Source organism: Rattus norvegicus, chromosome 10 (genome assembly GCF_021556685.1).
Source record: "Rattus norvegicus strain SHRSP/BbbUtx chromosome 10, alternate assembly SHRSP_T2T, whole genome shotgun sequence".
Classification (NCBI taxonomy): Eukaryota; Metazoa; Chordata; class Mammalia; order Rodentia; family Muridae; genus Rattus; species Rattus norvegicus.
The window spans coordinates 92398233-92415395 of record NC_141543.1 but is presented as its reverse complement, the minus strand read 5'-3'; the positions used below and the strand labels follow the sequence as shown (position 1 = coordinate 92415395).

Genomic DNA, 17163 nt, shown 5'->3' with positions numbered 1-17163 from the left:
TTGATTTCTGGTCTTTGCTTTGCATAATCACAAGTGCCAGGATTGTGCTCAAATGAGACAACTCTCCCAGTTTAGTATCTGTCAGCAAAGTCAGACCACCGCTCCAGCCTGGAGTCTAGGAGCAAAAGGGGCGTGGTGTACAGGTCCCTAGGGAGCCGTTGGCCTGAAGTCTGCACTTCGTCCAGCCTAGCGTAGCCCAGCCTTGGCTAGTCGTGCGCCGGTCCTAGAGCCTCAGGCGGTAAAGACTTAAAACTTTGGCCTCTTGGAACCAGAAACCAGGAAAGGCTCGAAAACTGTGCATATATTCCAAGAGGGATACACTACCCACCGGAGTCCACCTGGAGCCCTCCGCCAGTGACCGCGGGAATCGCCGCTGAGTCAGCAACGCGCACTGGTGCGCGCCCGCTGTCTAGGCTGTAGCGCGGACCCCGCCCTGGACTCTTAGCACCCTCGTTAACCCCTTCTTGTTCAGAAAATGCAGCATAGTTGCCCTGAGGGGCTTCTGATCTGTCGATTTTCTGAGACCACAGAATCCCCGAGCATGCCAAGCCACTCTCCCCATTCCACTTCGATGCACTGTAAATTTGCGTTTATTTCAGATCTTTGTCTGAGACTTCCAGGAGCTCCTTTCTCAGCTTTTTCATCTCAAAAGTGGGGGTCGCTAAGATCTAAATCTGGACTCTTTTAACTCCAAGGATGGAGAGCTGCCATCTCATCTAAATCCTCTCAGCTAAATCTCACACGCTGGAGTGGGGTGCCTCAAAGATATTAAGGCTCTCTGCTTTTGCAGGGACTCCAAGATGTGACAGGTAATCACAGGCCAGTAGCTCGGCTTCCTTCCAGTTTTATGCCCTTCCTTCTCCAGATCTTCGAGAGGGTTTTTAATTTGCTGCTTGGTGAGCCAAGAGTTAAAACAAGAGCACGAAGGCGGGCCTTCGTGACGCCACAGACACCCTGGTCCGACCTCAAAAGCTGGGGCGTAGCTAACATCGCACCGCCCCCTCCCTCCCCAGTTTCCCCCGCCCCTCCGCACTGTCGCTCAGCGAGACACGTGACACAACCCGCCGTGGTTTTGAGCTTGGGATTGGTCTCACTGGCCGGCGCCAGGAACAGTGATTGGGCAGAGGAGGCTGTGATGCAACGTAGACCCTACCCAGTAAAGAAGGGAGGAGAGAAAGAAGAGGGAAGGCGGAGGGAAGGAGGGGGGGGAAGAGAGGGAGGCGGGGTCTGGGAACTCTGCCCGCGCCCCCAACGCGCCAGTCCCGGGGCTGCAGGGAGCGCAGCGCGCGCCGCCCGGGCCCCGGCCACCGGACGCCCTACCGGACACCACCCTCCTTGGAGCTTGGACAACCGCCCACCACGATTGCTGCACCAGGCACTTCTCCTACAGGGCTGGACACTACAACGAACACTACTTCCCAGCTCCGGACATTGCTCCCCGCTCCCTTCTCCCGGCCCTGGACACTAATCCCCCCTCCTCTGCCCGGGCCCAAACATCGAGCCCCCAACGGGTTCTGGTGGTAGTTCTCTTGCACCTCAGTGCTGGACACTGCCTCCTTCCGGCCCCCTTCTTTCCTCTCATCGCACCTCATCTCTACCGAGTTCTGGTCGGAGCACCTTCAGTTTCTCAGATTCCCTGCTGCTCCGGCAACGCTGCCCGCGCCCCCATTCCCAGGCTGCTCGCCCGGATGCCTCTCCCCGGGGGATTGTGGTGGCTTCTTTGCTGCCGTCGAGGCTTCACTCTTCTGCACCGGGACTACGGGGACGGCGAGCTTAGCGGGGACGGGGACGAAGACGAGGACGACGAGACCTTTGAGCTAAGGAGCCCGAGTCCAGCGGGCGGCGGGAGGGTAAGTCTAGAGGGATTTAGAACCGTGTTCAATCCTTCCTACTACAATCGCCGTCACGCCTGAACCTGCTCCATACTTGGGCCAAACTCGGTCCTCTTGGCCAACTGGAAATGTGGGGGAGATTCTTGTCTGAAGGCCAGAACCCCGGAGCTCCAGGGGCAAGTATCCCTATTCGGGATGTGCCTGTGGGCCTTGCGCCTCACACAAGGCGCTGTCCACCTGCTGGGGGCCCTGAGGCAGAGGAGGCGTCACGCGTGGCCCGACCTGGCCCTGCCTCTCCCTTCCCTGCCGGGCCCGCGTCCCATCCCGTCTCCTTCCGCCTCCGCCAGAGCCAAGGAATGTGGCGAGGCCGGCTGGGCGGCTGGAACGCCTGGGTTCGCTCTGCTCATAGTTCATGAGCACTGGGGCCAGATGCGGGAGCTCCCACCACGGGATCCTGGGCGAGGGGAAAAAGACATCCTAGAATTGGGGTCTGCATCAGGGACCTCACAAAGAAAAAGCTCAGGACGATGGCCCTTTGAGGACTTCTCATTATCCTGCCACTTAAGACAGAACTCTCTGCCTTCTCTGGTGAGGTTCCTGGGAAACCAGGGGGAATGGGTGAGGGTCACTTGGTTGATGATTTTTTTTTTTAAATCAAATCTCCCCTGGGAGAGAGACACTCTGGAACAATTGGTGTGTAGGACCTCCATCCTCACACCCTTACCCACCAGAGGCAACCAGACTTCTGTGTGCTGTGGCCTGGGTCCAGTTCCTATTCCCCACCACCACCCCGCTCAGGGGTCCCCAGCAATCCCGGTGGCTCCATTCCTGGGTGGGGCGGGCTGCACCGAAGCCAGTGCAGGAGCCAGCACCTGGCGAGGCAGAGGGCAGATAAATATAGAGGGGAGGAGGGGAGGAGGAGGGGGGAAGCAGGGGACTGAGATTAGGGTAGTTGGGGGGTGGGGGGATCAGTACCTGCCCTCTGATGGAGTGGTGGATAGCCCCCCCCCCCAGAACCTCCAGAAAAGAAATGGGTAGGTTCCCAGGGCAAGAGTGAGACCTGGAAGTTCTCAAGCTTCCAGCATGGGTAGGATATCTGTCAAATAGGCCATGGCCTCTCTTGTGCCCCACCTCCACCCCACTCCTAGGAGCTCAGGGACAGGTGTCCCTAGTCCTCCTCCCCCAATCCTCCTCCTGGCTTTAGCAGTCTGGGCTCAATGGGACCGTGGCACAGTTCCTGTCTAGTTAGCTTGGCTCTGGGTTGATTTTGACCAACCTCAGACCCCAGGTTACAATTGAAGTTCCTAGGCAGGGTTTATGTACAAGAAGGGCAAAATTCCAAACCACCCTTGGCCTGAATTGTATGCACTTAGCAGCCTCATGCCCTCCTGAGCCCTAGCAAGGGGGTCATATGTCACTTTCTTCAGGGTTGTCTGCAAAGTAACACACAAAGCTCTTGGAGAACATCTTCTGTAAAAGGGCCCCTTTTCCCTTCTTCGTTCAGCCCTGTAACCACCCTTGCCCAGTCTTGGGTCCTGCAGTTTTCCTGGGAGCCTATCTTCTCCTTCCCTGGAGGTTCTGAGCAAATCAAGGAGGGTGAAGGAAAGAAAAATTGAAGAGGCTTCCGTGGGTAGAAGGGACTTCATCAGGCTTCCAGTTCGAAAGATGGAGAATTAAACCCCAGAGATGGGAGGGGACTCTCCTAAGGCATGGCAGCTGCTTAGTGGTCCAGCCTCTGTCAGCAGAACACAGGTCTCCTGACTCCCAGCCCTGTATTTCCCTGCCCCCATACTTGCATTTTCAAAGGGCAATGGATAAAAGTCTAGAGCTCATAGCTCTCGGGCATTCTCTAGTGGTCCTCAGAGACTTGTATGTAGAAGGGACAATCCCAGAGTGGCTTTGGCTCTTCCTGCCCGGTCACCGGACTTCAGACACTCCTTCCTCAATCCAGTGAGAGATGTCCTGGGCCCATGTGAAACCATTGGTGCCAGGGGTCAAGGCCTCTGAGTGTATTCCTGCTTCTCTCCCTAGGGTTCCCTGGACGTTACACTGACTCAGCCAACAAGGAACGGGCCCATCACAGACAGGTGAGCTTTTACTCTACGTCTTTTAGTTTGAATATTGCAGCCAGTTCTCAGGACCCCCTTCCTTGCTGTCTTCCCTCCTCGGGTTGTGCAATAAGGGAGAGGCCTGTGCCTCCGGACGCTGTGGTTTGGCTGGGGTCCCGGGGGGCGGTCCAGCCGGGGGCGCGGGGAGGAAGGGGGGTCCTAGTTATTTCTGGTGCAAGGTCAGAACGGCCCCGCGGTTCCCACAACCTGGAGGATGGGTGCCCAGTGAGGGAGCATGTACCCCTTGTAGTCTGGGGGAACCCCTAATAAGGAGACGGAGTGGAGGCCCTTCAGCCTCGTCCAACTTTTCATCTCTGGTCCAGACTGCAGAGCTGGGAAGAGACCTGGAGCCTCATCCCAGACAAGGGACTTCCGGAGGACGACCCTGACGTCATTGTGAAAGGTGGGAACACCTGGGTCCAATTTTGGAGGCCCCCAAACACATCCCTCCTAGGAATAATGTCTTCCCTATCTCCCCACCCCACCCCCCAGGTTGGCTGTACCGGGAGCCCCGTGGAGGAGGGGCACGGCCATGGTTGCTCCCACGCAGAGCTTGGTTTGTGCTCACCAGAGATTCCCTAGACCAGTTCAGCAGCAGCGGGAAAGGGGCAAGGCGTCTCGGAAGTCTGGTCCTCACAAGCCTGTGCTCAGTGACTGGGCCGGAACGTAGGCCCAAAGAGACCGGTGAGACATCTTGAGAACTTCCCTACCTTCCTGGTAGGGGCCTCAACAATCCCTGATTGCTCTCTGTGGCTTCTCTTTCCACCAGGTCTGTGGTCAGTCACTGTGTCTGGCCGGAAACATAGCATCCGCCTCTGCTCCCCACGCCAGGCAGAGGCAGAGCGCTGGGGGGTAGCACTGCGTGAGGTGATTGCCTCCAAGGCTCCACTGGAGACCCCTACCCAACTACTGCTCAGGGACATACAGGTAAGAAAGTTCTCCAATCAGAACCAGGAGGGTTGTGGTCCTAGAAACCTTCTGGTCTCATAAAGAACTCCCTTCCTCTATTAAACGAGCCTCTTCTTGACCTCTAGGAGAGCGGTGGGGACCCAGAAGCAGTGGCCCTTATCTACCGGCGGAACCCTATTCTGAGGCACACCAGTAGTGCCTTGTATGCCCCACTCTTGCCCCTGCCTTATGAAGTCAGTGCTCCAGGTGAGTGAGTGAACCCTAGATCAAGTCTCCTTGATGGGATGGGGTAGACCTGGGGTAAGAATTGAATAGCTGAAGGGAGTTTTCAGTCTTTTGGGGTTCTAGCCATCACCTGACTTCTCAAAGTGTCTATGGGTGTACCTGGAAGCAGTCTAAGATTGGAGGCAGCAAAACCAGAACAGGATAAAAACTCTGCCTCCCTCCGGCTTCTACCCCTTAGGGTCTCATTCTGATTACTTCCTTCAGAAGCATTTACACTTTCCTATCTTTTTTTCATTATCCTCTTAAGACTAGGACACATCATCCTTACAGGTAGTGGGAAACCATCATTTGGGGGAATTGTGCCAGCCTCATCTAGGGACACTTCTCCCTGCAAAGGGAGTACTGACTGGCTCAAGTCATAAAGCTAGAGGCTTACAGAATGTCAGGAGCCCTGGTTTCGGTTTCCAGAGCAAATTTTTTTCTTTTACTGGCTTACAGTGATGGCTCTGGGTACCCAGTTAAAGAATGTGGGGAGGGGTTGAATATCTGGCCCCTAGTGTTTCTCTCTTCCTCACTAGGAAAGGCTAAGCAGGCTAGAGAGGAGTTCTTGAGAGTTTGGGTCTGTGAACCATTGCTTTTCCTTTCATTAGTACCCTCCTTTCCATGCCATCCCCTGTGCCCTTAAACTCCCTCTGACCTTCCTCTGGATGGTGCCTTCCTCCCAGGGCGCTGCTCTGTGTCCCCTCTCCAAACCATCCCTCCACCTCCACCCTCCCACAGGTCCAGGTTATGCACCCTTACGAGAGGAGGCAGTGAGGCTGTTCCTGGCACTGCAGGCGCTGGAGGGGGCACGGCGCCCTGGGCCCCTGATGCAGGGTGTGCTCCAGACCTGCCGGGACCTGCCTGCACTCCAGGACGAACTTTTCCTGCAGCTGGCTAAGCAGACCTCTGGTCCTGCCGGTCCCCCTGGGCTCCCTGCTACTCAAGATCCTGCAGCCTTGCGATACTGGCAGCTTCTCACTTGCATGAGCTGTACCTTTCGGCCCGGGGGAGCTGTCCGAGGGCACCTCCTGGGGCATTTGGAGAGGTAAGAGTGGAGGCCTCAGTCCAAAAGCTACCAGGCTGGGAGAGCATGGCAGACCCTGTGTAATAGTTTGAGAAATGGAGAACCAAGATCCAAGGAAGGGACGAGACATGCCCAAGAGCTGGCCTGGTGCTAATAATGTATTTAGTACCTTCATAGGAATTACAAGATCATATCCCACGCGTGACCAGGTGAATCACAGCAAGGCACTCCCTTTGGGGGAAAAAAAGTATAAAAAGGCAAGATTTAAGGAAGCAATGTGCTTGGATTTCAGATTTTCTTTTCTTTTTTTCTTTTTTTCTTTCGGAGCTGGGGACCGAACCCAGGGCCTTGTGCTTGCTAGGCAAGCGCTCTATGACTGAGCTAAATCCCCAACCCCTGGATTTCAGATTTTAATCCCCCTAAGATCATGGAGCTGGAGGAAGTAGGTAGAGTAATTGTAGGACAGCAGGCTAGAAGGAAGGAAGGAAGGAAGGAAGGAAGGAAGGAAGGAAGGAAGGAAAGGGAGGAAGGAAAGGGAGGAAGGAAGAAAGAAACTAAGAAAGAAACTCTTGGGACACTGTTCCTTGGATTCCTTCTAATTCAGGACGGAGCAGGCACTCCCAGACTCAGAACTGGCAGAATATGCACGCTTCATTCGGAAAGCCCTGGGCCGTACTCGGGGCCGAGAGCTGGTGCCTTCGTTAGCAGAGATTTCTGCACTGAGCAGAAGGCAAGAGCTGTTGTGTACCGTACACTGTCCCGGAGCTGGAGCCTGTCCTGTGTCCATCGATTCCCACACTACGGCGGGAGAGGTGAGGTCAAAGAAAGAATCCCTCTCGTTTCCACTTCGGAAACTCACCTTCCAGCTTTGTTTACCCACAGTACTGGTGGTTGAACTCAGGGTCCCCGGTACAGGGTACACCCTTTCTAGCTTCTCATGCCCAGCTCTGGTACCGTTTTGCCCCTAGTCTCAGATTTGTTTCATTGGGAATGGTGGTAACAAAAACGAAGGGACCCTCTCCAGTAGGATCAGCTCTTTCCAGAATTCTGAAAAAGACTCCCGAGTGGTTTGACTTTCGTCTTCCTCCCTTCTTTCTAGGTGGCTCGAGAGTTGGTGGGTAGACTAGGTTTGGCCCGGAGCCGGAACGCATTCGCTTTGTATGAGCAGCGAGGGGCCCAGGAGCGAGCCCTGGCTGGCGGGACTCTTGTGGCCGACGTGCTCACCAGGTTTGAGAAGTAAATGTCCAGCCCCAGCCCTGCGCTGTATTAGCCAATCCACTTTGTCTATCACTGAGCACGTTTATCTAGGCGTGCCAGTAGCTAGCTGATCTGCAGACAAGTCCTTACCCGCCGGTGGTGTGTAGTCTTGATTTAAAAAGCTCGCCAGGGCCCAGCCCCCAAATGTGTCTTGTCCCTGCCCCTTCCCCACCACTAGCCTGCATCCAAAGGGCCCTGCTTCCCGGTCTCAATGCTGCTTTTTCCCTTCTGCAGTTTGACCTCAGAGGAAGTCGGACTGGAGGACTCGCCCGACTCCGGGTGGAGGCTGTGTCTTCGCCTTCACGGACCTCTGCACCCAGAAGGGCTATCTCCAGAGGGTCACGAATTGCCTTTCCTCTTTGAGCAGGTGGGATCTCTGGTTTCCACGCCTCCAGACAGACCAAACCGACCAAAGCTTGCACAACTCTTATTCCCAACCAACTTCATTTCACCATTCTGGCAACCCCACGGGAGACTTTCCTCAAACCCAGATCTCCCCAGATTCCAAACCCGGAGGTGTCTTTACAGCTTCAACACTGACGCTGTACTTCCCTTGCAGGCGCACGCACTGCTGCTGCGCGGCCGGCCGCCCCCACCCGATGACACACTGCGCGCCCTGGCGGCGCTGCGCCTGCAGAGTTTGCACCGCGACTTTTCCCCACGGGGTCCCCTGCCGCTCCTGGACCGTCTAATGCCGCCCCCCGCCCCGCCGCGGGAACAACCGTCGCGCCCTGCCCGGAGGCCACCGCCCTCCGCCGCCCTGCTGGCCGGGGCGCTCTGGAGCCCTGGCCTGGCCAAGAGGCGGGCGGAGCGTGCCCGGCGCATCGGGACGGGCCGCTCGACGGAAAGCACAGCCCAGGTGGGAGGAGGAGGCGGCGGCAGCACGACGGCTGCGGTGCTGGGAGGCTGGAAGCGGCTGCGGGGCATGGGCCAAGCTGAGGCTATGGCTGCCTACCTGGCTCTGGCGGCGCAGTGTCCGGGGTTCGGCGCTGCTCGGTATGACGTTCTGGAGCTGAGCACGGTGAGGGGGAGAAGGGAGAAGGGGGACTCTGGTGGTCCAAGCCCCAATACCTTTATCCCAGAGCCATAGGCCTCCCTCTATACCCCCAGTGAGGGTTTTTTCGCCCATCTCAAACTCCTGGACTCTCAGGCTTTTGGGCTTGCACCTCCAGGTGCTTTTGGCCACTCCACACCTGTGCTGTCAATCAAGGGTCAAGGAAGCTTTCGGATCGCAGCCATCTCCCTTACCAGAAATAAAGATGCAGCAGCCCCGCCTTCGACCCTGACCCCGCCCATCTCTCTGCAGGAGCCTGGTGGAGGTGCTCCACAGAAGCTCTGCCTTGGTCTGGGAGCAAAGGCCATGTCGCTCTCCAGGCCTGGTGAATCAGAACCCATCCACAGTGTCAGCTATGGTCATGTGGCCGCCTGCCAGCTAATAGGCCCTCACACCTTAGCGCTGAGGGTGGGTGACAGCCAGCTCCTCCTGCAGAGTCCCCAGGTGAGAACAAGGGTGGCTGAAGAGAAAACGCGGGCATAGGTACAGCTGTACATACTCGGGTTCCAGCTGTGGTCAGAAGCAAGCCTAAAGAGCTTTCAAGGGATTGGGGGGAGTCAAATGATAGACTAAGACCAAGATAGTACAAAGAGTAACTGGACAGGAGTCCACTGGAGAGGCCTGAGGCACTGGGTAAGTAGGGAGGGAGTCTCACAAAGACAGCCTTAGGAAGATGTGGGGAAAGAGATGAGAGGTGGGAGGAATGAGTGTGAAGGGAGAGAGGTGAAAGGGAAGAGAAAGTTGCTCAGCCTGGAACATGCAGGAACCTACCTAGCAGAAGCTTGAGCCCTAGAGCTTAGGAAGAGGAAAGAAAAAGAGAACCCAGTGGGTCCTGTTACACACTGCCCTCTGCCCTCTGTTAGGTGGAAGAGATCATGGAGCTCGTGAATGCCTACTTGGCCAACCCCTCCCCTGAGAGGCCCTGCAGCAGCTCTGGTCCTCCAAGCCAAGACCTGTCGGACACCTCCCCTCCCAGCCAGCACCAAGTTCTGGAAAAGCCCCAGGGACAGTCTGGCTGCTTGAGGCAGCTGCAGGACTAAGTCTGCCAAGAGGTCAGGACTTTTCTTTTGCCTCCAGCCTGAGACCGGGAGTGCTCCGAGATCTGAGGCAACCATGGACCCTTTTTGGCCCTGCAGGGACAGGGTACACCCACACCAGAGGGCAGCAATGGGTGTGGACAGTTTTCTAGTTTGTTTCTTAATTTATTTGTAGAAGAAAAAAATCGCTATTTACACAAAGCCTTCCTGAGGGACTGTTGTTGGTGGGACAAGTCGGAGTCCCCATGGCTCAGAACAACCCCTCCCCCCTTCCAGGACACCCACACACTGGGCTTTTACCAGGCACTGAGGGAAGTCTGGATACCACAGAGCTCCACCCTCCTTGACCTTCTGGTTTTAACCTCCTCCTGGCCAGTATGCCATCATAGGATGGTGGGTGGAGCGGGCAAGAAGGCAATACTGGAAGCTGGCAATTACTCACCCTCTGTTTGCCATGAAGTGGTATGAGGGTGGCCTCCTGTCATCCCTGGCCTGTGAGGGCAGTGAGTCATCAAGACAGGCACTACCCAGGTCCTCCCTTGGTGTTCAGTTCCTGGGCCCTATCTGGTCCATGTTTCATTTCCCTGTGCCTTCAGAATGAAATGGAGAGGTGACTGGGGCCGCGTGCAGATGTAGAAACATCTCTGGTATGGTGGGCGCAGGACTACTCTTGAATTTTTTATTCTGTCAGGCTGGTTCAGTACGGTTATGTTCCTGAAGACGATGGTGGTCCTAGACAATGGGACTCCTCTATCCTAGCTATTCTAACTTGCTCAGACCACCATGGCCCCTTTGTCCCTAGACCCTGTATCTCTTGAGTATAAGAGGTTAAGGCAACGTCACCCAACTGGGAACAGGGGCATAGGCACTGAGGATACAGCAGGTCAGGAACTTTCAGTCATCCCAAGAGAGGGACTGACCCCTAGGAAAACAGGCTGGTTCGAGGTAAGATGGGGAACAGTGAAAACACACTAAGACCTAAGGAGTAAGTTGGAGCAGGTGAAGGCCAGCCTGTTGTCATGTGTTGTCATATGGAAGGTGTGCTCACTTGGTGTCCCATAGTCACAGACCAAGCTCTGCTGTATTTATCATCGAGCCTTCTTGCTTTATTAGAACCAAAGAAGTCAGTGAAGAACCAGGAATGAGAAGGAAGAGATAGGAACAGCTCCTAGACGGGACATGAACTCAGAAATGTGAGGGGACATTGTGTCAGAGGGTCCAGGCATGGTGGAGGCTGGGCTTGTCCAGGGGAACAGCAGAAAATGCAATCACTGCTCCTGGGTGCCCCAGGAGATATAGTCCGGCCTGGTAGCAGCGTGATACTCATCGATGAGCTCCTGCACCACCTCCCTGGATCTGTCCATCTCCTCAAAGTTGTCCTTGAAGATGTCCTCTTTGCGGAACTGCTCCAGGAAGGCCCCCCGCTTCCACAGTTTGTCATACTGCTGGCAGGAACTTTCAAAAAGCTAGAGGGAAAGAGAGCTTCAGAACAGCATGCAGGCAGAACACAGAACTAGGGACAGACAGGGTGGGGACTAAGGACATAGGGAATGGAGCAGAGTGGCCAAAGACCAGGAGCTGGGGTGTGGCTCAGAGTGGGGAGAGCTACCTCCCATTCCCGAAGCCCTGGGTTTGACTCCCGGTAACACAGGGACAACAGGAGACTGTGCTCACCGAGGAGATACTGGTGTGGTTGGCCATCATGAGCCCGCTGACCCGGTGGGCTGAGGGCAGGTAGGGAGACTTCCTTGACAGGGCCACCTGGATGCTGGCCGGGCCCCAGGGGATAAAGTTGGCCAACTTCCTCTCCCGGATCCTCTGCAGGCTCTTGTGAACCTGAAGTGGGCAGAGAGGTGGTGGTGGCTTCTTCTCCATCCTGTGGTCCCCAGGCTAGGGTAAAGAGGCCTTCCTTACCTGGGTGGGGTCCACCTCTCCCTGGATGATGTTGAGGATGGCGATGTAGCAGTGGTTGGTCTGACGATCCCGGCCTGTGGACACCATCACGTTCTTGGGCTGTAGCAGTCTCCTCATGACATCCAGGACTGTTGTCTTCCTCACACTGGCCACCTGAGGGAACGGGGATTCACAGGGACCCGGGCAGCAGTCAGGGAGCAACTCAGAGAGGCATGGACAGAGGAGAAGGGTCAACTCTGTCCCCATCAGCTGGCAGGAGGTGTGGCCTCTGGGGACTGTCTTTAGATCAGGTCTGTGCTGAGTCTCTGCCATGGGATTAGGATCGATCAATTGATCGATCATGGCTCTCAGCTCACCAATCCCATGCCCTTGAGCAATGAGCAGGAGACCCCATTGGGCAGCACTCCTGCAGGAGCCAAACAAAGGTAGTAGAACACGGAGGCAGGGCTGCAAACTGGTGGCAGTGTCAGGCCCTGAGTATAGAACCTGGGGAGGTGGGTAGAGAAGGGCTGCAAAGAGTGGCTTTGTGTGGGAGAGTATGGAAAAGGGAAAGGCCTCAGTGCTGGGACACTGGGGGAGCTCTTACTGACTGGTCCGTGGTGAGGGGGGTATAGCCAGTCATGAGGAAGTGTAGTCGAGGGGTGGGAATGAGTGAGGCGATGAGGCCGATGAGGTCGTTGTTCATGTATCCGGGGTAGCGCAGGGTGGTGGTGCTGGCTGACATGATGGTGGACACCTGGGAGCAGGAAATACTGTGTCATGGGACTTGATGGAGGTGGAGCATCCCTCCTCTGATGACTCTCTCGCAGACAGAGGGCTCTCATTCCAGGAGTGGGGGCTCACCAGCTGGTTGATCTGGGAGAAGGATGGGTTCTGGATGTGCAGGCGGTCTGTGGCGATCCGGTTCAGGGCCGTGTTGTCCAGCACCACCTGGCAGGATATGGGGCTCTATAACATCTTTTGAGGCAAAAGGGGACCTCGGAATAAGACAATGCGTAATGTCTGTAAATTCCCAAACCAGGAAGTAGATTTGCTACCTTCAAAGAAATATTCTATCTCTGGGATACCATAAGAGTAATGGCATGACACAGGACCATAAACATATATGTCCCCCACATGCCTTGGTTCTAGAGAGACTACAGAGAACAGATATGTGCCGCCCTTGGGCCTACAGTCCAGGAAAAAGCAATTATTGAAACAAGGCTGGAGGTATAGCTCAGATTTAGTCTCTTTTAGCCATAAATACAGCAGGCATGGGAGTACACACATTTCCAATTAAAAAGCCGAGGTAGGGGAGCTAGAGAGATGGCTCAGCGGTTAAGAGCACTGACTGCTCTTCCAGGGGTCCTAAGTTCAAATCCCAGCAACCACATGGTGGCTCACAACCTCCTGTAATGGGATCTGATGCCCTCTCCTGGTGTGTCTGAAGACAGCTGCAGTGTATTCACATAGAATAAATACATTTAAGAAAAAGGTAAGGTAAGGAGGATCACAAGTTTGAGGTCAGCTAGGACAGATTTAGTAAAATCCTGCTTCATTTCTTCTTTTTTTTTTCTTTTTCTTTTTTTCGGAGCTGGGGACCGAACCCAGGGCCTTGCGCTTGCTAGGCAAGCACTGTATCACTGAGCTAAATCCCCAACCCCCATTTCTTTCTTTTAGTCTAGACTAGATCTCAGTCCATAGCTCAGTCTGGCTTGGAACTTAATTATGTAGCCCAGGCTATCCTTTGAACAAATAGTGATCCTCTTGCCTCAGCCTACGCAAAAATGGAATTACGGGCATAAACAACCACGTGCACCTAAGACAAGTTTAGTTCACAACATACACAAAGGAATCTGAATAATGGAGGCGGGGAGGTTTTGCTATTAAAGTGACCTTTGAGTTCAAGCACAAGGAGGCACCGAATAGGCAAAATGGGGTAATATGCCGGGACAGGGGAATACTCTGTGGCTGCCCCAAAATCCTGGAAGCAACTTGGAAGTTGGCATCTTAGTTCATAATCTGGCCCAGTGTCATGGCTTTGTTGGGTGTTTTGTGTGAGCCAGGGCCAGAGAAGGGCACGGACAAGTCTTAGAAGGGGAGCTAAGTCCTGACTCCCTCTTCCTTTCCTCACCACACAGTCCGCGTTCTGGGTCAGCCTCTTTAGGGTGAGGAGGGAGTTGTAGGGCTGGACCACCACGTCACTCATCTCATCCTGGTTGGGAAACACAGAGTAGGTCTGCACCAATTTCTTGGGGTACCTGAGGGCAAAGAAGAGGGAAAGCAGAGGAAGGCACTGTGAACCGGAAGGACCTCCCCAGCCATCGATCTCCTTTCCAAGTGCCACTGAGCTCGTGTACAAAAGGATCAAGAGCACGCCTCAGTGCTTGGCACCCAGAGGACAAGCCACGTTCTGTAGGTCCCAAGGGAACATCCCATCTCCCTGCCCAGTTTTTGCTTCCAAGGTGTTCTCTGGATGGTTCTGTCCCGGTGACTCAGGGAGTAGCAAACAAATGAACAAACAAAAACCCAACAACAACACAACAGAACCCCCCAAAACTTCCAGCTCAAGGGGGTAAAGAAACAACGTGGAAAGAGATTATCTAGGAATTCTACTTCAGTTCCTGTTACTGTGACAAACACAGCAAAAAGCAACTTGGGAAAGAAAGGACTTGTTTGACTTTCAGTTTTAGGTTACAACACATTATTTCTGGGGAGTCAAAGCAGGACGTCCACAGTCAAGAGCAGAGGGAATTAAATGCATGGATCCTTGCTTGCTGGCTGGCAGCTAGCTTTCTCTTTTATGCTGTGCAGGAACACCTACCAAGGGAATAGTGCCACCTACAATAGGCCAGGTCTTCCTGTATCAATTAACCATCAGGCCAGTCCCTTCCAGACATGTTAACAGGTCAGCTTAAGGTAGGTAACTCATCAAAACTCTCTTCTTATTGACCAATGAGGTGTTCGCATTTTTTGTTTTTTAGTTATTTTATTATTATTTTTTTTTACTTCTACCTTCCTTCCAACCTTTATTTCACTCTGATCCCTTCCAACGCCCCAAACACTAGATATGGGAGAAAGAAGGCTAAAGGGGGAAGCGGTCATAGTCCTCTTTAGACTACTTCCTGCTGATTAGGGCTGTCGAGCTTCTTGGGGCCAGTTCGATCTTCATGTCAGGGTATCTCCAGCTTCCTGTTAACCAACAACAGCAACCAGAAGCAGGGGGTGGGGGAGAGTAGCAGCCTCCCTTCAAGCACCCCTGCCCCTCTCAGGCCTCTGGCATTTATACTCTCTCCAGAGTCCCCAGAATCAAACTATCTGCAGCTGGCAAAGATCACGCCCCTTCCAGTGCACGAGGCAAATCATAATCACCTGCTGGGAAGCAGCCTCTCATCCCACACCTGGGATTAAAACAAAAACATTCACAGAACATAACTGGGTTTTAAAAGAAACCAGGGGCTGGGGATTTAGCTCAGTGGTAGAGCGCTTACCTAGGAAGCACAAGGCCCTGGGTTCGGTCCCCAGCTCCGAAAAAAAGAACCCCCCCCCCCCCCAAAAAAAAAAGAAACCAGTCAACAGTAAGGTGACTCAGCGGGTAAGGTAGAGATGCTTGCCACCACAACTTAATGACCTCAGCGGTTCCTGAGATCCACGTGGTGAAAGAGAACCAACCGGCACACGCTGTCCTCTGACCTCCACACGTATGCATCTATGCATGGACAGGTATGCCTCCCCCAAAATAAGCAACAGTGTAATTAAAATATTAACCCGCATACCAAAGAGTCAAGGCTAATGACTTCTTAAACGCAGGCTTACCTGTCATTCAGTCGCTCTAAGAGGTAGGAGCCCAGACCGGAACCTGTCCCCCCAGCAATGGAGTGACACAGCACAAATCCCTGAATGGGGAGAGAAAGAGGCAGTGTCCAGGTATCTCAAAGAGAGACATCAGCCTTGTCTCTGAGGCTCCTTGGAAAGGCTCAGAGACCAAGGAGAGGCTAAGTGACAGCACTGAGATTCTGATTTCCCTGGAACAAGGCAGTGGCTTAGTCACCTTAATGCGTTCTATATGATGTCCCCGAATGGATGCCCAGTTGAATGGCTCCACCGCATCACGTGTTTAAATCCTGCCTGATCTTTTCCCCCAGTCTGTTTCCCTGTGGAACACCCTCACCTCTAGACTGTCACTTCCATCTGCTTCTCGGTCTATGATGTCAAAGATGTCCTCGTGAATTTTCTCGCCCTATATGTAGACATGGGGAAGGGAAAGTCAGGCCAAAGGCTCCTTTCTCAGCACCAAGAACTCCACACTTTGTCTCTGTTGCCATCCTGAAGCTGAGCTTCCCGACTGCAACCTTTCTCAACCCAGAAATGCTACTTTGTGAAAGGATTTACATAAAATTTGCATAACCTTCCAAGTAGTCCCTCTTCTCAACATATCCATTAGTCTCTTTAATAATTGCAAGTCTAGCCTGGACAGATCCCCAGGTTTGTTTGAGCCTTGCCTTATCCCTGGCTAGGATTACCAAGAAAGTCTGGGACTGACACCTGGGAGAATCCCCTGGCCCAGTTGTTGCCAGCCCCTCCTCCATGCTCGGACAGGTAGATGTTCTCTGGGTTGTAGAGCTTGGCATAGGAGGAGTTGAGGATGGAATGGATCACCCGGGGCTCCAGATCCAGCAGCACAGCCCGGGGGATGTAATGCTCATCGTCTGCCTGTCAAAGGGAAGCCAGGATTGGCCCAGGGAGCTAGGATGAGTCAAGTCCCCAACTCTGGTTTCGGCAGGCCCTCCCTCAAGACAGCCATTCTGTTCCCATCTGCCCAGTGACTTTCCCAGCACCATGTGGCTGCCAGTCCCTTCAGGTCTCCAAGGTCCTGGCAAGTTTCTGTGGAGGGGGAGGGGCACCTGGTAGAAAAAGACGTCCTTGCGGTCAGTGCCCTCGGTGGCGAACTCCTCTACGATGCCCTCCGGGCTGATGCCATGCTCAGCACACAGCTGTTTCCAGAATTCGAACCCAACTGGGGGAGGGGGAAAGAGGCCCAAGTCTGCTAGAGCCTTAAGGCCTGAGAACCCCAGGCTCAGAGCCTATTACACTCCAGGAGGTGACCCAAAACGCCTGGGTCTGGAAGATGTCACAGCCCAGGGCTGAGAAGGCAGCTCTTCCCTGAATCATCATGCTCAATAGGAAGGGTGGTCCATGGGAAGGACAAAGGGAATTGATGGGTACCAGGCACTTGAGTGCGGCCCGAGGGATAGAACCAGAGACTAGCGGGGCACAGTGATTGCTTGCTCACTCTGGTTGCCGCACTGGCCCAGCTGCAGGGTGATGATCTCCCGGGGCATCTCCGATCAGACGGGAGCTCGTCTGGCCTGGCCGGGCGGGGGTCACGGCTGAGAGGAACTCCTGCCAGCCAGAGGCGCAGGACATGGGGAACGCGCTGTCCGCCGCTGTTTTGATGCGGGCGCTGTGTCTGCGCGTGTGCAGTGTGGGCTCTCCGCAGCCGGCGGGCGGCAGAGCCCATCCTGGGCATCATTTTCTCTCCTAGCAGTTGCAGCTGGAATTCAGCACAGGCGCAGAGTGAGGCCACGCTTCCTGTCACTATGTGCGCGTGCGCACGGTAACACTTGGCCAGCGGAGGATCCCCAGGGATGTGGGGGAGGAGAGGGAGAAGCGGCCAGGTGGATGCTCCAAGTGTGGGAGTCACCTGCCTACACCTGCCGGATCTGCTAAATTGAGGGGCTATATTTAAGTTGGGGAATTGAACCCATGTCCCCGAGCATGC

The 17163-nt window shown here is 54.5% G+C and overlaps 2 protein-coding genes across 10 annotated transcripts; one reads left to right on the top strand and one right to left on the bottom strand.

Moving 5' to 3' along the window:
- Positions 1 to 1258: 1258 nt before the first annotated feature.
- Positions 1259 to 9689, top strand: Plekhh3 (pleckstrin homology, MyTH4 and FERM domain containing H3). Of its 8 annotated transcripts, none has more exons than XR_015630824.1 (13): positions 1259 to 1850; positions 3864 to 3919; positions 4264 to 4343; positions 4433 to 4624; positions 4710 to 4867; positions 4975 to 5095; positions 5855 to 6161; positions 6745 to 6952; positions 7240 to 7367; positions 7632 to 7764; positions 7957 to 8393; positions 8704 to 8895; positions 9315 to 9689. XR_015630824.1 is itself a non-coding variant. In XM_087573189.1 (13 exons), exons 1-13 carry the CDS (start codon positions 1689 to 1691, stop codon positions 9489 to 9491), a joined length of 2385 nt encoding a protein of 794 aa, XP_087429315.1. In that variant the 5' UTR covers positions 1259 to 1688; the 3' UTR covers positions 9492 to 9689. The 8 variants fall into 8 exon arrangements, 4 of the variants coding, with proteins under 4 accessions (XP_087429315.1, NP_001032279.1, XP_087429316.1 ...); XR_015630823.1 differs by having other exon boundaries at positions 7240 to 7376; XR_015630821.1 differs by having other exon boundaries at positions 1259 to 2420; positions 7240 to 7376.
- Positions 9690 to 10568: 879 nt separating this feature from the next.
- Positions 10569 to 16942, bottom strand: Tubg2 (tubulin, gamma 2). Of its 2 annotated transcripts, NM_001399488.1 has the most exon segments (11): positions 10573 to 10954; positions 11163 to 11324; positions 11403 to 11555; positions 11989 to 12138; positions 12246 to 12332; positions 13516 to 13642; positions 15198 to 15277; positions 15553 to 15621; positions 15927 to 16094; positions 16286 to 16398; positions 16675 to 16828. In NM_001399488.1, coding segments are annotated over 11 exon segments (1356 nt in total). In that variant the 5' UTR covers positions 16724 to 16828; the 3' UTR covers positions 10573 to 10756.
- Between the last annotated feature and the right edge of the window lie 221 nt (positions 16943 to 17163).